At 45.3% G+C, this 22,369-nt stretch overlaps 1 protein-coding gene across 1 annotated transcript in view; it reads left to right on the top strand.

The window, feature by feature from the left end:
* GFPT2 (glutamine-fructose-6-phosphate transaminase 2) overlaps positions 1-21,676 on the top strand; it is a 43,868-nt gene extending 22,192 nt beyond the window's left edge. Inside the window, exons 8-19 of the mRNA XM_053566859.1 lie at positions 2,314-2,393; positions 2,928-3,045; positions 6,829-6,992; positions 8,336-8,431; positions 8,509-8,606; positions 8,913-9,033; positions 11,571-11,728; positions 11,996-12,110; positions 14,748-14,875; positions 16,759-16,926; positions 18,640-18,801; positions 20,799-21,676. Coding sequence (XP_053422834.1) covers positions 2,314-2,393; positions 2,928-3,045; positions 6,829-6,992; positions 8,336-8,431; positions 8,509-8,606; positions 8,913-9,033; positions 11,571-11,728; positions 11,996-12,110; positions 14,748-14,875; positions 16,759-16,926; positions 18,640-18,801; positions 20,799-20,843 — 1,453 coding nt within the window. The 3' untranslated portion in view covers positions 20,844-21,676. The remainder of the gene's footprint in view (positions 1-2,313; positions 2,394-2,927; positions 3,046-6,828; positions 6,993-8,335; positions 8,432-8,508; positions 8,607-8,912; positions 9,034-11,570; positions 11,729-11,995; positions 12,111-14,747; positions 14,876-16,758; positions 16,927-18,639; positions 18,802-20,798) is intronic.
* The last annotated feature ends 693 nt before the right edge of the window (positions 21,677-22,369 follow it).

Raw genomic sequence — 22,369 nt, forward strand, 5'->3', positions numbered from 1 at the left:
CAGGAATAGGGGACATCACTGAGCAAGGGGGTGTGGACGCTGCTCCAGAAGCCTCACAAGCTGGTGAGAGTAGAGAAGTGGGCAGACCACCCTGTGGGCTGTAGGCTCCATTCTGAAGCTCCCGGGAGCCATGGAGGATGTACCCAGGGCCCCGAGAGACTGGGCCATGACGGGTGAGTCTGTCCTTGGCAGATGGTCACAGTATCTGGGCAACACATGACAGGCATTTACTTTTTTCTGGTACTGGAACTAACTTACCATTTGGAATTAAATTCTTTCCAATCATAGAATTATAAAATACCAGTTGGTTCTCATCAAATTTAGAAGCCCCTTTTAAAATATGATATTATCATAATGTTCCGTGTATTATTCAGAAGAGGGCACTGTGAAGAAGCAATAAAGTTTTTTTATTTTTATTTTTTGCAGTTTTTGGCCAGGACTGGGTTTGAACCCGCCACCTCTAGCATATGGTGCCGGTACCCTACCCCTTTGAGCCACAGGTGCCACCCCTGAAGCAATAAAGTTTTATGGCTCTGTAACCTCCAGGACAATCTTTGGGATGCCCTGGAGTATTATGTTTCATTCTGGAGAAACCACAGAGCTCCACCTACAGCAATACAATTTGGGGGAGCCATTTGCCAAGAAAATTAGATAAACACACGGTTTCTCACCATCATTTATAAAGACTAGTTAAGCTTTAATTCAGGCATCCTCAAACTTTTTAAACAGGGGGCCAATTCACTGTCCCTCAGACTGTTGGAGGGCCGGACTATAGTTTAAAAAAAAAACAAACTGTGAACAAATTCCTATGCACACTGCACATATCTTATTTTGAAATAAAAAAAAACAGGAACAAATACAATCACACCACCTCATGTGGCCTGCGGGCCGCAGTTTGAGGACCCCTGCTACCTGCTAGGCCTAGAACTATGCCTTAGATTTGCTTAAGACATAATAAAAGATTGACCAAAATAATCAGTGTGCTCATAGCACCTCCTTCAAAGCCACAGATTTTTGCCCCCCACTTTGAGAAGTCAAAAGTAGGATTCACCACTACTGGCAAACAGAGTCTGTTGTTGTTGAAGAAATATTCGTAACTGTACTGAGTTAACAACTAATGGTTATATGTGGGCAGGATTCAGGCTGACTAACAGTAGTTCACTAGTTCACTGATCTAAGTTAACAAGAAGCTAGTTGAGGTAACCAGGTAACCACTGTATTCTAATTAACCACTGTACTGAAACAGCTCTCTTAAATTGCCTCTTTGCCACCTGCTGGGTGTGTGTGGGGAGGTGGCTGAGGCATCCTGTGGTAACTACTGGAATTTTACCTGCCTGGGTTCTGACTAGAATGGGGGGCTTAGAGTGTGTGAATTATGAGAATGAGGTGCTTATTTCTATGCACACCCATTGTAGATTTGATTTGCGTGCATAATTTATAAGAATGAGCAAAGAATTAGATTTTGGAGGCAAGATGTCTTTAAAATCATGGAGTAATACCTTAAACACATTACCCACTAGAAATTGTGAATCAAGAAGAAATACCATAAAGCACTTTCCTGAGGATCCCCTTGGGGGATACGGGAGAGCCAGGGTATGGTGGTTGAGCCAGCAGCTCTGGGAGAGGAGGCCTGGGTTAGGGCCCTCCCCTGGCCAGCCGCAGGAATTCCCCATGAGTCTGCCTTGTGAAAATCATCATCTGTTTCATGATGAAGGACCACCTAGCACAGGTCAAAGATTCTAAACTTTGTCCACAAGGTGTCACTCAGGCAGAGACAAAACTACCCTGGAAATTGTCTTAAGTAGCCCACAGAGTGTGTGTACACAAAAGTCAGTCAGTTTAATGCCTGCTAAGGCTGGAGAGCAGGGGGGCTGGGAGACAGCAGAAAACAAAAAGGGAGTCTTTGTGCAGATCCGGGCATGGAGCCCTCCTGTTCTAGGGGTGCACAGCTAAGGAAGGCTAGGTTGCCCTGCATGCTGTTGCTCAGCCTTGGTGATCTAACTGTGCAGGTTAGTCCCGTGTGAAGATTCATTGAACTGGAAATGTCCCTGGTCTTGGCGGGGGTGGGGTGTAAGACAGGTCACCAGGCTCACTGGGTAGGTGGGGAATAATAAGTCAGTGAGCTGGCCTGTGGGTCTCTGTTCTGGACCCTGAGAGCATCTTCCTATGGTCAAGAGATCCATCCTGTGGAGCCTAAACACAATTCTCTGCCCCGGGGAAAGGGCTAGATTTGGGGATGCCTTCTCAGATGCTAGGACATCCAGCCCCTGGCTGTTTAAGGTGATAAGTAACTTGATGCTTTCTTCTCTCCAGGAGAGGCAGCCCTCTGCTCATTGGAGTGCGAAGCAAATACAAGTTGTCCACGGAACAGATCCCAGTCTTGTATAGGACGTGTAAGTCTCTCCAGAGGACCTGGACAGCGTGCAGCTGCTGCCCCATGTCTCGGGACTTGGTGGTGGTGCCATGGGGCAGCCAGCTTCCCTCTGAGGCAGCCAGCTTCCCTCTGAGGCAAGGATGTCCCACCCTGGCCAAGGCCCAGCCGGCACACAGCTCCAGGTCTAAAAGCAGCTCAGCTGATACTTGGCTCCATTTTTTTAAAAGAACTTTTTATGAGAGATATTTTCAAACAGATACAAAAGAGGAAAGAATGGCGTGAGGTTCAGCTCTGTCGTGTATTGGCAGTGTGCCTGGATTTGAGAGCTTCCTTGGTTTGTTTTGTTTGCAGTGCTCTCGCGCGGTAGCTGTATAAATGCTCTTGCAGTGGGACTGTGCTATTTGGGGATCTTTTACGTGATTCAGCTGATGCAGCCAAAGCTAAAAATTGCAAATTTCTCCCACACACATTCAGAGAGAAAATCGGTTCCTTGCTGCATGACGTGCAAACAAAATAGTCTAATGGGTTTGCCATCCATTCCTTCCTTTGCTAGGCACTCTCGAGAATGTCAAGAACATCTGTAAGACAAGGATGAAGAGGCTGGACAGCTCTACCTGCCTGCACGCAGTAGGTGACAAGGCGGTAGAATTCTTTTTTGCTTCTGATGCAAGGTAACTAAATGTTCTTACCTTTCCTTCCTGGCTTTACATAATCAAAGGGTATCTCCCTAAACAGCTCCATTCCTCACTTATCCCCCATGTGAGCTGTTTTCTCATAGCTTAACAAGGTGTGGGGCCAAAGCAGGTTTCATCCCCTGGTGGCCCTCGTCCCGGAGTCCTTGTCTAGGGAGCACCTACAGGGCTGTGGTAGGCAGATCCACTGACAGGTGTGATGTTTGAACCTGCAAAAAATAATCGAATTATTTGCCAACATTTTAAAATTGGAAGATTTTATGTAAAAATCTGTATTTCTAGCTTCTCTGGAAAATCTACTGTGTTACTGCAAGCCCCAGGTGTCTGTCTGCTCAAAGGCTGCCCCCCTTCAAATGGGGCATGTGTCTCTGGACCTCAGTTCTTCCCACGCCCCACCACCTTTGCCTGGGCTCTGACCATTTGTCAAAGACAGAGCCAAGATTTACAGGGTTTGTTCCATTGATTCTAAAGTCCATGTTCTTATCAATCCACAAAATAATAATTTTGAAATTTGAGAAACTCTGCTTCATATCCATTGTACCACAAAAATTTTATGCTCGTACACATGTATAGTATACACACACACATATATTTGAGAGAGAGAAAAACACTTTCCTGCCATTTGAAATTGACAACCACTATGAACACCATCACTACCTTTTTCATCCAGATCTTTACTATTTCTTTCCATTCTAGATGAGTTTTCTCTTTCCTACCCAGCCTCTAGTAGGCCAGTAGGACCTTGCTGTGCAGCAGGGAGTACTCCAGGCCAGGTGTCCTGGGAAATGGGAGTGACAGGCATGCAGGGTCTGTTTAAGGCCACAGCCACAGATAAGGGCAGCATTTCCCAAACTGTAATCCTTACAACACCAGTTCAGTGGGATGTGAAGATGATCTCAGTGATTCTTAGACACAGTATTTTATAGAATTTGGCATCTTGCTGTTATAATTTGCTGACATTTTTATTTCTTTGAAGTGTTGCAAACAATTGCAATCTTACAACCAATAGTACCTATTTTCAATGAAATATGATAAATATTTCTTTTCTAAAAAAGCATGAATGCCTGAAAGGAGATGAAATAATTATTTATAGTCAATGCTGTTATATGCCTTTTAAGTCCAGCTGAAAGGCTATTAGACCTAATAATATGAGCAGCTGAGAAAAAAGGCATGGAAATCCCTATTCTGGTCACTGCCCCTAAGCTGATATCTGCCTTATTCCCTCTTGTACTCCTCACACGACCGGGCTCCAGAGGCTCTCAGCAAACATTTGGTAATTAAAAAAAGCAATATGACTCACCACAGCTGGAAAGAAATGTTTAATTAATTTCCTTAGAATAAATCTCAATAAAAATCATATAGAGGGTGGCGCCTGTGGCTCCGTGAGTAGGGCACTGACCCCATATACCGAGGATGGCCGGTTTGAACCCAGTCCCGGCCAAACTGCAACAAAAAATAGCTGGACATTGTGGCAGGCACCTGTAATCCCAGCTACTCGGAAGGCTGAAGCAAGAGAATCGGCTAAGCCCAGGAGCTGGAAGTTGCTGTGAGCTGTGATGCCACAGCACTCTACCGAGGGTGATAAAGTAAGACTCTGTCGGATAAAAAAAAGGTCTAGAACCTGTTTGGAGAAAACTACGAATGTTTACCATGTAAACCATGATTTGGATGAAGGGGGAGATTGCACATTCCTCAGTAGGAAAGCTTACTATTATTTCTTTTCTTTTCTTTCCTTTATTTTATAGAGACAGAGTCTCACAATGTTGCCCACGCTGGCCTCAAACTCCTGTGCTCAAGGGACCGTCCAATTTCACCCTCCCGAGTAGATGTTCTCAAAAATTAATGGACTTAAATTTTAAATTAATTTAATAATTAAAAATTACTTTTCAAATGTTGATTCTCCCCTACATTAGTCAGTCAATGCTGTAATAAAAATCCTCAAGATTCTTTTGTTTGTTTAGGAGTTTGGAACTTAAAAAAGTGATTCTGTCAGGTACAGTGTACAGATAAGAAAGCCGGTACATACTGAACAAGAATGACCAGGTGACCTCCCAGATCTCAGACCACTGTAGAGATCTGGGACCACTGTGGCCTGCCATGCACCTACATGGGGCCCTGTGCTGAGAGCTGCACCTGGTTAACAATCACAGCAAACCCCTGGTGAAGTGACAGCCCCTCTCTCCGTTCACAGAGGAGGAGCCTGAGTTAGGGACTCAGAAGGGTCATTTGTGTTGCCTGAGGGCACAGGGCCAATAAGAGACAGGAACAGCATCCACCTGGGGTCTAACTCTTGCCAGTGGCCCTAATGACTAGATTACTATTCATTACTATCGATTTTGTAAACTAAAATAATACTTATATATACATACATACATGCACACATAAATATAAACACACACATATCAAGAAGCATTGTTGGGAGGGCAGGGCTCCAATGTGTTTACCTCTTGGAGACAAGAAGAGCCATTGTCCCCCCCGAACCTCCCTCCCCCCGTGGTCCTTTAAGTCTCACCTGCAAGATTTCTATTTCATCTGTGCTAATAACTACCTAACTTTCTTTGTCACTTACCCACTTTTCTAACTTAAAGTTATTTTTAAAAGGCACTTTGTACTGTGGTCTCAAGGGAAAAAATCATTATCCCTTTCTGTATAGAGAAAGTTATAAAAATAAACACAATGACCCTAGGTTTCATTGGTGGACATACTCAGGTTACTTTTAAGGCCTCTGGGTGTGTGTGTGTGTGTGTGTGTGTGTGTGTGTGTGTGTGTGTGTGTGTGTGTGTGTGTGTGTGTGTGTGTGTGTGGTGTGCACATTAAGGAACTGGGTCTTTTGTCCTGAGTGCCCCACTGTCTGGATTTTGCTGAACGCATCCCAAGGTAAGGTTTACCAGGTGGCTCTGTCTACTGTATTTGTTACCTGGAGTTTATAGGTGTCTAGAAATTTGATCTTATTCAGATTTCACTGTTTTTGCAAGACTAACATAGGTGATAGTGTGTCCTTCCATCAGGATAGACATAAAGTCTCATTGTCTCTTTTTTGGTGGAGTTCATATGTCACCAGCCTTTATGTCACCAGCCTTATCCATCCAATAAAAAGTTTCTCTTGGCTTTTCACCTCTTGATTTCAACAGCCATTGATGGTTGTTGAGAGTTGTTAATAATTAGAGTTCATAAATTGATTTATTCTAATTCTATCACTTTGTCATTACTAGCTACATTACTTCTATAAAGAGAAACTTGGCTTTGTAAGCTATGTGGTTATCCTGAAAGACAGGTTGTTTGGAAAGGCGAGACAAATGCTACATTCTTTCTCTTTATGATTCAGAACAATGTGTTGGTTCCCAAGCATCTTCCAAAGGGACATTGCTTAGATCCTGATTTGAAGTCACCAGTTATAAAAAGCCATCTACAGGATTACTGGGGAAATTTGCCCTGGACGTTTGATGATATGAAGGAAGAACTATTCATTTTAGATATGATAATGGCATTTAGTAGGTTAAAAAACTATCATTATCTTTTAGAGATATAAGCCAAAGTGTTTACATAAGAAATGGTACAGTGTCAGGGACTGGCTTCAAAATAATTTTGGCGGGGGTCGGAGGAGTGAAGAAGGGAAAATGATTCACCTGGAAATCAATATCTCTGTCCCCATCAAAACACCACTGATGTGGACCCCATGCTAGGGAAACAGCTAGCGCCTGCTGCATCATGACTGTTAAGGTCAGAAGGCCCACAGTGACGCCTGTGTTCTCCCTGCTCCAGTGCTATCATAGAGCACACTAACCGCGTCATCTTCCTGGAGGACGATGACATTGCTGCAGTGGCTGATGGGAAGCTCTCCATTCACCGGATCAAACGCTCTGCTAGTGATGACCCATCTAGAGCCATCCAGACCTTGCAGATGGAATTGCAGCAGATCATGAAAGGCAGGTGTCCTCTGAGAGGTTGTATGCCTGTGGTGGAGCTCTGGACACTCTGCCCTGCCCTCCGTGGGGCCACTCTCCTCTGTAGCTACCAGGGCAGAGCTGCACCTGGCCTGTGACTCGCATAGCTGAGGGGATGTGGAGAGCCTAGCCTGGTGCCTCCAAGGGGGACTCTTGTCTGCTTGAGCTGACCCCAGCAAATCAACTGCATTCCTGTAGTCTGGGACACATTCCCACCCCCAGGTGTCATTTCACCTTTGGGCAGGAGGTCCATCTCTGCACCCTTTTCTATCCCCCTACAAGGACTACTCCACAGGGCAACGTGAGCAAACTTTTGAGAACATGACTCAGATCCTGTGATCCTCCCACTGCCTAATGACTTCCTGCCATTCGTAGAACAAAATCCAAACCCTCTACCACTGTTCACAAGTCCTCACCCCCATCTGAGCTAAAGCCTGGCCCCACCACACTCAGCCCTTTGCCTGCTATGCCCCACAGGCCCTGGTCTGGCTGTCTCGGTTGCTGGCTGCTCACCCACACTGGGTTCCTCACATTCACTGTTCTTCTCATAGGACTGGCTCCTTTTGATCATCTCAAGCTCCCCTGAGACATCACCCCATCAGAGCATCCTCTAATCCTGTATCTGCCATGGCCACCTCCTCACTTGCTTTATTTGTTCTTTGTACAAGTCCTAGGTCATGGGCATCAGACAGGGAACACTGGCAATATTTGGAATCACAAGTGCTTGTATCCTAGAGATCACTGCTCACCAAGTCAGCTGTTGCCTCCAAAGCCTCAGATGCAACACCTCCCTCAGAAGCTTGAACACCCTACGGCCAGATCACCCTTTTGTTACCATCCAATCCTATCCAAATCAGAGCCCAGAAATACGTGTGTGGCTAGAAAGATTTGGTTTGGGTTTGGGTTTTTATTACAGAAGCCAGGAGGTTATTTATTGAAAAAAAGACAATGTTTCTTAGGGCTTGCTCACTTTGTACTTTCCTAGGTGGGTGGCCTTTTGGAAGTGTAGCATTTTACTTTCTTCTGGCCTTGCTAAGGGGATGTTGCTGCAGAACCAGTGACACCTTTTGTTTATTTACTTGCATGGGACAAATCCCTCCCTTCCTCAGGCTTCCGAGTCTAATGTACTAATTAGAAACAGTCCTCATACCAACCTGCCTCTCTCTGACTTGTCTTCTGAACGTCCAGCAGTGCACCCCTGCAGCAGGCTTCACAGGTGTTGCTACCACTGTCCCATAACCACTTTCCCTCCTGATTAAAAGTTAAGCAGTGGAAATGTAAATCAAATTGAAACTGACCAGTCTCATTGATGTTTATTTGACCAGGTAACTTCAGTGCATTTATGCAGAAGGAGATCTTTGAACAGCCAGAATCAGTTTTCAATACCATGAGAGGTCGGGTGAATTTTGAGACCAACACAGGTAATTCCTATACTTGGTGGGGAGCCTCTGTCTCCGCTGTTCAGAGTCGGCATTAACGCCCTGCTGTGTGCCCGCAGTACTCTTGGGTGGCTTGAAGGACCACTTGAAAGAGATTCGACGATGCCGGAGGCTCATCGTGATTGGCTGTGGGACCAGCTACCACGCTGCCGTGGCTGTAAGTGCAACAGGCTGGACCCCTGATAGTGCAGGGAAATAAGTCATCTGGGACAACTTGCTGGTCTTAGATTTTATCATGCATTTGGCCTTCTGAATTTCAAACACCCTCACACCCACTTCCATGAGCCAGCATGGGAAGCAGAGCAGGGCCCTTTCTTCTACAAGGTGTGAGGGACCGAAGTCCCCTCACCACCTGGACAGCAACAGCAAGGTGCCATGTCATAGACTGTCCCTGGAATCCCAGCTGTCCTACATCCCCATAGAGCCCTTGACTGACTTTAGTCCCCATTCTTGTTGGCTTCAGACACGGCAAGTGTTGGAGGAACTGACCGAGCTCCCTGTGATGGTTGAACTTGCTAGCGATTTTCTGGACAGGAACACACCTGTGTTCAGGGATGACGTTTGCTTTTTCATAAGCCAATCAGGTAAGGGATACAGGCAGTGTGGCCAGATGTGTGTTAGGTCAGCTCTGGGCCCTCTGCTCTCTGTGACATACCAGATATCTCCCTCCCTCCTTCATGCACTTGAGTCCTCTGTTCGCCTCCCCTGTGCTCCATGCTCTCTCAGGGGTCAGGTCACTTAGCCTTTGGAGCCTTCACTTACCTGTTGTTCAGTGAGGGCAAGACACATCCAATGCCACATAGCCAGGGAGTTAATAGAGCTGGAATCAGCAGGAATCCAGGTCCATTGGTTCCCCCTGCCCTGTGGCTTCTCCCTCCTCTTGCAAGCCCAAGTTAAAGATTTCTAGTACTACTCACCAAGATGCTTGTAGATGTTTTCTGGACTTAATTTCCCTAGAGAAAAAATATTCTTCAAAATTTTGCTAGGTTGAAAATCCTATGGAGGACTCAGTGTGCAGTGTCCATGCTGCCCAGCAGGGGGAGTGTGGGAGACCCTGCTTTGGTTTAGGCCCTAAGGACTGTCCTGAGATGAGCAAAGCCCATTGGGTGCCATCCTAAGGCTGGACTTGGACACTTGCTTCAGGGAGGCGATCCATGGCCATATGTTTGAAGTCTTCTTGAACTCTGGGAGGATTTTTGAAATGTTTGATTATGGAGTATTCCAAACCTTTATAAAAGTAGAGATATTGGGGTAATGAACTGTCCAGCCTCAGCAATTATCAACATGGTCAACAATTGCCAGCAGGACCCACACCAACCTTTTCCCTCGGCTGAGTTATTCTGAAGCCAAACCCAGACGTCAAGTTGTTTCATCCGTAAATACAGAAGGGCGTATAGTTAAAATGATAGAAAGAAAATCATAACCACAATGTCATTACCACGACTAAAAAATTGACGGTAATGCTCTAATCCCTACTGGAACTTTTAATACTGCTTTCCGTGTTGAGTTTTTAATACCATTTCCATTTTGATAACAAGCTAAGAAAAACCAACACAGATATACTCATCATTGGGCTGACTCCCTTGTCACCAGGAGCTGCCACATTTGCCTTTAGGTTTTTGATCCCATTAGAGCTTAAAAACTTTTTATAAATTAGTGGAAGCCATTAACAAAAGAACAGAGGAGGATTTAATGTGAAAATAATGCAGTGGCGGCTCCTGAGTCTCTATAGGTAGAGAAGTGTTCAGCCCTATAATGAAATTAAAAAAAAAAAGATGAAAAAGAAAAAAAAAACTACTAAAACCTGGGAGGTGAGGCTGCTGAAGACAGAGGCTCTTTCCTCTCCCCCTTCCCCACCAGTGCTGGTGCTGAGGCAGCGTCACATGACACTTCAATACCATAAACTAAGCAATTTGAGGAGAAAAAGGAGAGGAGGACTGAGCCATGCGGCAGCACACAGTGGCACCAGCCTGCCCTGCAGAAATGCTAGGGCAGACACAGCTGAGAGCAGTGGGCTTGCAGACAGAACAGCCTCCAGTGACTCGCATGAATTCAAATGGTTTTGATTTTATGGTCTGGCTCATATTTAATTTAATTAGAGTTCTTTACAACCTACAGACATATGGAATTTGTGCTGGTTTATGCATAAATCTCTTTAGCTTTATTCCAGAAACAATTTGCAAGAAGTGCTTCCTTTCATTTGAGAAACACCATTTGGGCGTATTCCTGCTTTTAAAATCAGTTACATCTCAGTACTTGCTGAATAAGGACTCTTAGAATTGTGGAAGGGGCACTGGGAGCCAGGCCCACCTGTTACCCACATGTTTTTGATGGAACCATTGATTTTCCTCTGTCTCTGAGCCCCCACCTTCTAATGATTTGCACCTGGTGTGCCACATAATTTTTTAAAGATCATTAAATTATTTTCAAAGGAAGTTCAAAGCACAGGGGTGGTGCCTGTGGCTCAGTGAGTAGGGCACTGGACCCATTACCGAGGGTGGCAGGTTCGAACCCAGCCCCGGCCAAACCAACAAAAAAATAGCCGGGCGTTGTGGCGGGCGCCTGTAGTCCCAGCTACTCAGGAGGCTGAGGCAAGAGAATCACCTAAGCCCAAGAGCTGGAGGTTGCTGTGAGCTGTGACGCCATGGCACTCTACCGAGGGTGACAAAGTAAGACTCTGTGCCCCCCCAAAAAAGAAGTTCAAAGCACAATAAGTATATTCTTTTCCTTTTTTTTTAACTTTTTTGTAATCAACATAAATTAAGTGTGCCTCGAAATGTCTATTTATAACTATAGGTTCAAGTGTGCCTTGAGATAAAAACGGGTTTAAAAACACTGCTCTAGAGGATAATGGGGACAATGGTCCCCCCTAGAGTCGTCATGAGATTTAAATGAAACAGTGGATGAAAAAGTGCTTGTCACATAAATAGTAATAAAATCTCCAATCTAAGAATCACAAAGTAAAATTATTTGAGTGTGCATTTTCCTTTCTGAACACCCCCTTCCCGCCGACCCCGTCTATGCTCTCGGCACTGATGTCAGAGTTGGGATAAAGGGGTGGAGATGGGGGTGTGAGCAGCGTAGGCTGGCAGAGTGTGCTGAAAGGACCCCTGTGTGGCAGGTGAGACTGCAGACACACTCTTGGCACTGCGCTACTGCAAGGACCGCGGCGCCCTGACTGTGGGAGTCACCAACACTGTGGGCAGCTCCATCTCCCGAGAGACTGACTGCGGTGTCCACATCAATGCAGGGCCCGAGATCGGCGTGGCCAGCACCAAGGTAGAAGGAACCATGTGGTCTCCTTTGGGGAGATCCTGGGCAGGTGGACCCTAGGCCCAGGTGCCCTCTGGTGAGGACGGAGCTTGTAGTCCTGCTCTGCTCCACCAGCAATGCCGTCTTTCTTTTCTTTGGGTGATTTCTGTCTCTTCATTTATCATTTCATTTTGTTTCTTCATCATCTTCCTGCCTTTTCCATGTCGTCCGTTAGCTCCTTGAGCGTCTTTGAGATGCTCGATTTCAAGCCCTTGCCGCCTCCTTTGTCCACAGGCTTACACCAGTCAGTTCATCTCTCTGGTGATGTTTGGTTTGCTGATGTCTGAAGATCGAATTTCACTACAAAACAGGAGGCAAGAGATCATCCGTGGCCTGAGATCTTTACCTGGTATGTCCCACTGCTCAACTTCCCGTATTTTCAAATCCAGTAAACTGTTTCAGGCCATTCTCTTCCTGGACTTTCTCCTGTATGTGATGCTGTTAATTTTCCCTCCTCCTAAAACTTTCTAGCCACCACTGAATCCTAACAACTCCCACTGGGCCAAGATTAAAATCCACACCCCTCGCTAGGTCCTGGAGCCCTGCACACTGAGCCTTCCACCTCTCCTGCTTCCTGCTCCTCCTCCTCCCTGGGCTGGCTGCCACTTTGACCTTCAAACCCTCAGTAGTGTCAAGTGCTTTCCTTCCTGCAGCTCTTGGTACCAACTTCTTATCGCCCAAGCCTCAGCTCAGATGTCGCCCTAACTAATGGAGTTCCTAACCCCGTGCTCTAGCACTTTCTTAAACATTAACTCATTTCTTTTTTTTTTTTTTATTTTGAGACAGAGTCTTAAGCTGTCGCTCTAGGTAGAGTGCCGTGGCGTCACAGCTCACAGCAACCTCAAACTCTTGGGTTCAAGTGATTCTCTTGCCTCAGCCTCCCAAGTAGCTGGGACTACAGGTGCCTGCCACAATGCCCAGCTATTTTTTGGTTGTAGTTGTCATTATTATTTGGCAGGCCCAGGCTGGATTCGAACCTTCTAGCTCCAGTGTACACGGCCGGCGCCCTCGCCCCTGGGCTACAGACGCCGAGCCTCATTTCTTTTCTTTGTAGCATACCTCATGATCTGAAATGACCCATTCACCTATTTACTGGCTTGTCTCCCCTTTGATCAATACCAGAGCCTAGAGTCTGAAATCTGGCCCAGACAATATGCTAAAAGTTTATTGACAGGAAAAGCATTCTTTCTTTAAGCCAGATCACAACTATGCAAAATAGGATTCTATTCTGATGTCTAAGCCAGCAGTTTTCAAGATGTGGTCTGCAAGATCTGGGGTCTACCAGCCCTTCCAGTCAAAATTATTTACATAGATAGTACCTTATTTACAATAAATCAGACTTTTTTTTGCCAGTGGTGGCTTTACACACTTGAAGACCTAGTGATCAGTGTGTTCTTCACCACCATACACCCAGTTTCACTGAAGAACATCCTTGATGAGGTGGTAAAAAATGTTAGTCTATAAACTGCCATCCTTTTTAGCGTTCTTCATGATCAAATGGGAAATACTTCTGCTTGTGCTAAAGAATCATGGTTGTTTCAAAGAAAAGCACCCTTGTGATTGTTTGAGTAGCAAGCTCATTTAGATATTTGGCAGATATTTTCTCAAAACAGTTATCTCTATACATCAATGAAAACAACCTACAGTATTTGTTGCAATGATAAACTTTGAGCTTTCAAGCAAAACTTAGAATTTTAGAAAACTCCTATCTGCCGCCATGAGTTTGATTACTTCTCAGCATTCAGAGACTTTTCTGATGAGATCCTGGTGACTTAGCAAATGTGATATAAAAAAAATTTTATAATGGAATGTGTACAGTTATTTCCTTAACTTTGTGGCCAATGCATAATGTTACAAATTAAATGATCCATTTAAAAGTACAAGATAAGGCCGGGCACAGTGGCTCACACCTGTAATCCTAGCACTCTGGGAGGCAAAGGAGGGTGGATTGCCCTAAACTCTTACGTTTGAGACCAACCTGAGCCAGAGTGAGACCCCATCTCTAAAAATAGCTGGGCGCCTGTAGTCCCAGCTACTAGGGAGGCTAAGGCGAGAGAATCACTTGAGCCTAAGAGTTTGAGGTTGCTGTGAGCTATGAGGCCATAGCACTCTACCAAGGGTGGCAAAGTGAGATTCTAGCTCAAAAAAAAAAAAAAAGTACAAAATAGACTAGTAAATTTTAATGTAAGAAACTAGAAAAATTTTACCGATATGATTTCAGATTTCACATTTGCAACTGCCTTCTTAAGAAATTACTGTTTCTCCAATTAGGTGTATGGTAGTGTCAAAGAACAATATTCATAATTATTTGGAAAAGTTACTTAAATACTCCTTCCTTTTCCAACTGCAAATCTCTATGAGGCTGGATTTTATCCCTGCACTCCAACCAAAAGAACATACCATAACAGATTGAATGCAGAAACAGATATGACAGTCAATGGTCTTTCATTAAAAAGTTAGACATTAAAAAGATTTGCAAAACTGTAAAACAATGCCACTCTTCTCACTAATTTCTTTTAAAATATATAGTAATGTAATGTGTATATTATTGTTATTTTGAAATGAATTAATATTTTTAAATTTTGACGTGCTATTTCCTAGTCTGATAAATATTGATATTATATAACCCCCCAAAACAAAGGTTCTTAGAGACCCACAAAAATTTTTAAGAATGTAGAGGAGTCTAAGACTAAAAAGTTCAAGGACCTCTGGGCCCCCTCATGCTGGCTTTGTCTTCAAACGCAGCATTGGCAGAGAAGGGGGCGTGAACTTGGATTGTCAGTGCTTTGTCTTGCCAGCTGGTGATTTCCCCCTCCAAGCCTCAGATGCCTGACCTACAAAATGGAGCTAAAGATAATACTTCCCTCACTACCTCAGTGGTGCTCGAAAAAGTATTCACACATCTGTGAATCACCATAGTTTTTCTTCATGAATGTTGTTTTAAAATCAAATGATTGGCTTTCTCCCTCTGCTCTGTGTGGCTTAGAACTGATAAAAGAGGTGCTGTCTCTGGATGAGAAGATTCATGACCTAGCCCTGGAGCTCTACACACAGAGGTCACTCCTGGTGATGGGTCGGGGCTACAACTACGCCACATGCCTGGAAGGAGCCCTGGTGAGCCCCCTCCTCCGGGTCTCCCTCCCCAAGCAACATGAAGGCGGGCACAGTGGGAAGGAGGGCTCGTTGGCCACCTCTGTAAGTGTGTACTAAGCATCAGTTCTTGACTAGGTGTCTAGCTCTCAAGACACAGAGATGGGTAAGGCAGGTGGCTGTCCCTAAGGCTCCCAATCTACTGGGGAGAAAGAGGCAGAGAATCCTTGGGCAAGCCCCAGGTGTCCAGCCAGTGCCAGGCTCTGTTTGGAACAGTTCACACCCCTGTCACAAGCATCTCCTGAGAGGCTAGCAATTACTGCACACATTTCACCCAGGAGAAAACTAAGCCTTCAGGAGGTGAAGTATGTCAACCAAGATAACTAAAAGCAGCCTTTGTGTCTGTCCACTACCACAAGTGTGGGGAGGTTTTGCCAGGCCAAAACTGTAGGGTGGAAGCCTCTGCAGAGTTTCCTTGTTGCTCCTCAGAGAAGTTTGAGATCCTCCAGAAGGAGCTTCAAAGGCCCTGCCTTTCTAAAAAAATTAGTGATGGGCTGTTTGCCCCCGCCAGACCAGCTAAGAGAAAGCTAATGGAGCAGGGGCAAGGTGGCAGGGCCACAGGACTGCCAAGAGCGTGGGCACACACCATTCAGGGTCATTGTCAGCTCGAAGTTTATGGATCAGAATGCTCCACCCAGGGAGCTGGGAGATAGTGTTCCAGGCCATGTAGCCCTGGACAGCAGACCCTGGCATCATCCATTGCCCAGCTTGGCTCCATCCTCTCCCTGTAAGAGGAAGTGGCCATTCTTTCCCTACCAACCCCACTTGAAATATGATGCCAGCTGCAAGTGGTTCAGGAGAACCACAAAGAGCTTATTTCAGGCTATCTTGGTCTAGGGCTCAAACCTGACCTCAGTGAGCTCCAGCTCCCATATCCAGCCCATGGAGATTCTGACTCCTGCCAACAGAAGCCAGAGCTGGCACGCTGCTCCTCGGGGGACACAGTAGAAGCAAGGCCTGGGGGTGCATTGTCAGTGCCCAGATAGCTCTGCCGCCTGGGTGGGGGTCTCAGGTACAGTGGCTGAGTGTGCTGGTGAAAGACACATAGTCAACTGTGCCTCCAAATGAGTCCGCAGGGAAGGAGAGAAGCATTCAGGCTGCTGCTGGCACAAGTTAGTGCCACTCTATGATCACATAGAGGCCGCTGCTCCAGTGGTCTGCAGCCTGCAGAGTGGAGTTGGCCTCCATACAGCATTTCCTTGACCCAAATAAGTAGCCTTAAGGGAGTCATGAGATGTTTTTTTTGACACTCTCACCATTTCAGTGATGTTGATTAAACAGTAACTGAATAGAAATGGATCTACCTAAACATAGGGAAAAATTCCAATAATAGCCCAGCACGTGTGGTTTTGCTCCATAGGTCAGTGTGAATGATCCTTTAGGAGTTGTTAATGATCTGAAATTAGGGGAATGCTTAACTGACTAAGGGTATGTCCAAGTGAAATACAATGGCATGGTGATGCTAACTGCACAGGCCCGTGGCTGGTTACAGAGGGAAAGAGGGTGAGCTAGGTGACTGCGATCGCGACCTCTCCATCCAAAGGGGTGGCTGTGCATGGAACCGAAGGGTGATGGAGCTGCATTGGCTGGGACTGGTCTGGGGACACAGGGGTTGCATGCCAAGCTTTGTACATACTCTAGGTGGCAGACAGACTGCTCCCCTGTCCCTTGCCCGATGCTCTCAGTGCTGCCGACCACTCCGTGGCACGCATTTATCTACCGTGTGACCCTCCACTTTCTGCCTTCCAGAGTCACACTTCCCCGGCTGCCCTTCCTCCCCTCTGGCTGATCAGCTCCAGTCCCCTGTGTGCCCAGTGTGCCTCTCATCCCATCTCCTGTTTCCCCAGAAAATTAAAGAGATCACCTATATGCACTCAGAAGGCATCCTGGCTGGGGAGCTGAAGCACGGGCCCCTGGCACTAATCGACAAGCAGATGCCAGTCATCATGGTCATCATGAAGGACCCTTGCTTTGCCAAATGCCAGAACGCACTACAGCAGGTCACCGCCCGCCAGGTGAGGGCTAGAGCCACCCCGCTCCCATTCTCCACACTGCCCACCTCACCATATCTACCAGCACCGGCTGCAAACACACTCTCCCCTGGACCTCCTTGTGAGTAGTGCACACCTTTGGGAAGGAAGTGGTCAGCCTGCAGCAGTGGGCCACAGTGACCTAGACTGCCCTGAGCCGCCCTGGCTCCCGTCTGGAGGCAGAGGAGGTACTCCCACTGGAGAGCAGAGCAGCACTGCCCCAGCTCTGGTGTAGAGTCAGGTTAGATCCCACAGGCTTACAGCTTAGTCCTTACCTCAGACATCAGCTGCAAGCTCAGGGCTGCGCTGTCCACCCCCGACCAGTTAGCTACAAATTTCAGAGTTCCTGCTTTCCCCTCAGGTTCAGCAATTCTCTAGAATGACTCACAGAACTCAGGAAAGTGACATACTTGCTACTACAGTTTTATCACAAAAGATGCAAATCATGGCCAACTGCAGAGAAGATCCCCATACAGAGAAGATCCCCATAGTGTGTGGATCCCAGATGTGAAGCTTCAGTGTCCTCAGAAGGTGGCACTCTCACAGCACATTCGTGTGTGTCAGCCGAGAGCTCACCTGAGCTGCTGGCTCTGGTGCCCAGAGTTTTTATTAGGGTCTTATTAAGTGGCATGATTGATTAGATCACTGGTCATGTGACTAAACTCAGTCTCCAGCCCCATTTCTGTCCTGGGAGGTTGGGAGGCCAAGGAGGTCAGGCTAGCTTAGAGCCCTACCCATCTAATCATGTGGTTGGTCTTTCTGGTCAGCCCCAATCCTAAAGCCATCTATGGGCCATCATGCAGTCACCTGATTAGCATAAAGTAAGTTGAAGTCCAACAGCCTTCCCTGAATAACAAAAGACACTCACTTCTATCACCTGGAAAAACCTAAAAGTTAGGCTCCCTCCCAGGAATTGGTGACAAAGTCCAGACAAAGTTTTATACAAAAGACCACTACCCTGAGGGAAGAGGGCAGAGGACCATCAGATCCATCCTGAGAGTTCAGGAGGTTACAGGGAGGTAAAATCCAACAAGGGGCTCCATCCAGCTGCTGCCATACTTGGCTTGGCACGGAGGCCAGAGAGATGGCATGAACACAATTGCATAGTCTCTTCACTTAAAACCCCTCCTGCAGCTTCCCATCCAACTATAGTAACCCCTAAGCCTGACCCCTCCCTCCCACTTCACTGAGTCCCAGGGACTCCCACTTTCCTATTTCCCACTCACACCCAACTCCTTTGCAGTGGCTGTTCCCTCTGCCTGGAAAGTTCTTCCTAGAAATCTGCAGAGTTGGTCTGTCACTATTCAGGTCTCAATCCAAACATCTGCTTTCTTGAGAGGGCTTCTCCAGTCACATTACCTTGTTGCCTTTGTGGCATTTCTCTGAAATTCATCTGTACTAGATGACAATGAGCCCCATTACATTCAGGAGCGGGTCTACCCTGCCCTTCAGAAGGCACGCTGAAGCCACCCAGCAAATGGTGCTGAATGACGCAGCAGGATGGCAGTCCCCTTACCAGAGGAAGAAACACGCCCCAAACCACCAAACACTCGTGTCCTGTACTAATCACTTCACCCACCCATAATTCCAGCAAAAGATTACTGTTATCATAGAAGTGATGTTGACCAAATGCTCTGCGTGTGTGAGATTGCTACTTTCTGAGAGTATCTACTTTGTGGTCATGTTTCTCTGCTTTAGGGTCGCCCGATTATACTGTGCTCCAAGGATGACACGGAGAGTTCCAAGTTTGCATATAAAACAATCGAGCTGCCCCACACCGTGGACTGCCTCCAGGGCATCCTGAGTGTGATCCCTCTACAGCTTCTTTCCTTCCACCTGGCTGTTCTCCGAGGATATGATGTGAGTCTAAGAATGGCACCTGATCTGGCAAAGAGGACAGATATAACCCCACAGGTGTTCTTATTTGGAATACTTATTTGGAATAAACAATGATAGGAGAAATAATTTCACTTAAAGAAATCTTCTTTTTAAAGTAGCTTATTATATCCCCTGAAACCTGAAAACAAGCTGGAAAACTGCAAAATATGTAAAGGAAGACATCAAACCATAACCTCATCAGCCAGAGACAATTGACAAATTTAATGTTTTATTCTAGATTTCTTTTCCTGTGCCATGTATTTTTTTAAACTTTTTTTTTGTTGTTTGAGACAGAGTCTCATTTTGTCACCCTTAGTAGAGTGCCCTCGTGTCATAGCTCACAGTAACCTCAAACTCATGCGCAAAGCAATTCTCTTGCCTCAGCCTCCCTGGCAGCTGGGACTACAATGCTCAGCTATTTTTTTTTTTTCTATTTTTAGTAGAGACGGGGTCTCACTCTTGCTCAGGCTGGTCTCAAACTCCTGAGCTCAGGCAGTCCACCTGCCTGAGCCTCCCAGAGTGCTAGGAATACTTAACATTCTCAGTATTAAAATTTTGCATCTTCCCTTTATTATAGTACAAGTATTTCTTCCATTTTTGTGATTTTTGTTATAGGAACATCTAACATTATGTGATATTCCATCACAGTCATATGACATGATTTCCTTAACAATTAGTCTTCTGTTATTTAAACTTTCCTAATGTTTTTGCCTTCACAAATAAAATAACACTGAACATCTTTGTACATACAACTTTGTCCCACATTTAAGATTTGCCCTTGGGCGGCACCTGTGGCTCAAAGGAGTAGGGCGCTGGCCCCATATGCCAGAGGTGGTGGGTTCAAACCCGGCCCCAGCCAAAAACGGCAAAAAAATAAATAAATAAATAAATAAAATTCCCCTTAAAAAAAATAAAAAAGTTAAAAAAAAAATTTGCCCTTAGTCTAGCAAATGAGTTAACCTTTTGGATTCCTAACATACATTGCCAAATTATATTCCAGAGAAGAACCAATTTGTGATCTCACCAGCAAGTGTCTTAAGAATACACAATTCATTGTGCAAAGAAATAGAAGTCTTATTAAAATTTTATTTTGAGAAGCTTTTATTTTTATTTATTTATATTTATGTATTTATTTATATTTATGTATTTATTTTTTGAGACAAAGTCTCACTCTGTCACTCTGGGTAGAGTGCAGTGGTGTTGTTATAGCTCAATGCAACCCCATACTCCTGGGTTCAAGCAATCCTCCTGCTTCAGCCTCCTGAGGAGCTAGGACCATAGGTGTGCACCACTACTTCCAGCTAATTTTCTCAATTTTTAGTACAGATGGGGTCTTGCTCTTGCTCAGGCTGGTCTCAAATGCCTGAGCTCAAATGATCCTCCCGCCTTGGCCTCCCAAAGAGCTAGGATTATAGGCATGAGCAACTGTGCCAGGCTAGAAAGCTTTTAAAAATATATAACAGTAGATAGAATAATATGACAAGCACCTGAATTCGTCCAGAATTGACATTTCTTAGCATTTTGTCATATTTGTTTCATCTTTTTAAACATATAAATGTATTAAGACAATGCAGATAAGGTTGAAGCCCACTTTCTAAGCCATTCCCAATCACATTTCCTTCCTACTCCTCACCCTAAATTAACAAGTTACATGGGATTCATATGTATCCTGCAAGAAAAGCGGATTTTTAGTACTACAAATTGAGCTGTTATTAAAAGCATGGATCGTATTCTTCCAATAGTGTTAACATAGCATGATACACATCAGATACACAATAATTGTTTATTGAATGAATTAAACATTATACAGTTAAATGAAGCTTCTGGAATAAGAACTCCACAGTTCTGTGGGTAGCTTATGGTTGGAGGTGACCTGGACGTCCGTCTCCTTGTTTTCAAGCCCTCTGATGGTAGTCTTTTAGATAGAGCAGGTTTCTGAGTTTTGTGGGGTCCTGAACAACCTCTTTCTTTCCTTTTAGGTTGACTTCCCCAGAAATCTAGCCAAGTCTGTCACCGTGGAATGAGAAGACCAGGACAAGACCATCACCACCTTCAGTCTGATTCCAGACCTGTCCTGACAGCAGGGATGCGACGTGTTCTGCGTGTTCACAGTAGAGCTTGACAGCTTCGACGTGCCTTGTACCCAAGTGCTTTTGCTTACAGCAAATACTGTTTCTCTGTGTCCTGCAGTCGCCAGAGGAGAAGAGAATCATTGTTTACACACAGGGATCAGAGCAGACTTTTCCACTACTGTGCAATAGAGATACAGCTCTCTTCAGAGTAACTGTGAACCTTTTTTTAACCAATATTAGTTAGCTTTAAAAGACAAATTATTTATAATGACAACTGTATAGTTTTTAAGTTATTTTTCTATGTGGCTTTCTGGCCCATACTGTGCATCCCAGCCACCCACAGTATGCTGTCTCTGGGTTTGCTCCTGGCGGGTGGCATTCATCTCAGATTTGAGCACAAGGCATTGATTGACCCTCTGGACTCCTTTCTTCTTTCCTTTCCTTTCCAGGCTGCTCCTGAATCACATCTCCTGACTTTAGGAAGCCACTCCAGCCATCTGCCTAGGCTGCCTATAAGTCCAATTGAAATCTCAACTTCCTTCAGCATTTTCTTCTCTCTATAGCCCAGATCCCTCCAACCCCCCAACTTCTGTTTAATCTGATCATGGTTCTTTCTAAGCCCAGGTTGTGTTTTGTTCCTGCTCCCTGCCCATAGTAAAATGGCTTGAAATATCCCATGCAAGAGAGTAGTGTCAAGTGGGCTACCTTATTCTCTGTTTAAAAGCATGCACAATCAAAGTCCTATGCAATTTTAAGACAATAAACAACATACAATTTTTTTCTCATGTGTTTTGATTATGTTAACCTTATTCTTTTTGTGTACTTTGGGTTTTTGAGCTCTGGGCCGGAGGTCAGCAGTGTTTAGAGGAGCAGAACTGTTTGTTAGTAACCACTGGCATTTTCCACACCTGTGACTCTCAGGCTTCTACTACAAAACCAAGAACTATTCTATAGCATACACAAAGGGCAGATTTGAGACTTGGATGAGGGTCCATGGAACCAGAAGGGGGTTGGGCCACTTCATGCTGCTCCAGATGGTTGCCCAAAGCCAGGAGGCTGCATAAAGTGACACTTCCAAATTTGTATCCCTCCCACCCCCCCAATGAGCCTGTTATAGTCACTGATTTTATTAATAAAATTAGGCAGGAAGATAGAAAGCCAGAGACAGAGTTCTGAAGGTTTGTGAGGTTGGAGTTTAGGCTCCCTACATAAGCGCTATTGCACACAGCTTGAATGATGTCTTCTTGACAACGAATTAAGCCTCAGTTTTGAATTACCTGTGGGCCACTCAGCAACCTTCCCATTCTTTTCTATGCTCTTCCCTGTATCACAGAGTTCAGAAACCTGGAAACTACATTTCCAGGTTAAATTCTACCAGGGACATAAACTCGAGGGCAATTTGGAACATAGTTGAGGGGCAGAAACAGATGGGAACCTGCAGGGGTTTAACAGAGGGGTTTTGCTATGCCTTTGGGTGT

This window comes from Nycticebus coucang, chromosome 17 (assembly GCF_027406575.1).
Source record: "Nycticebus coucang isolate mNycCou1 chromosome 17, mNycCou1.pri, whole genome shotgun sequence".
NCBI classification, from domain to species: domain Eukaryota; kingdom Metazoa; phylum Chordata; class Mammalia; order Primates; family Lorisidae; genus Nycticebus; species Nycticebus coucang.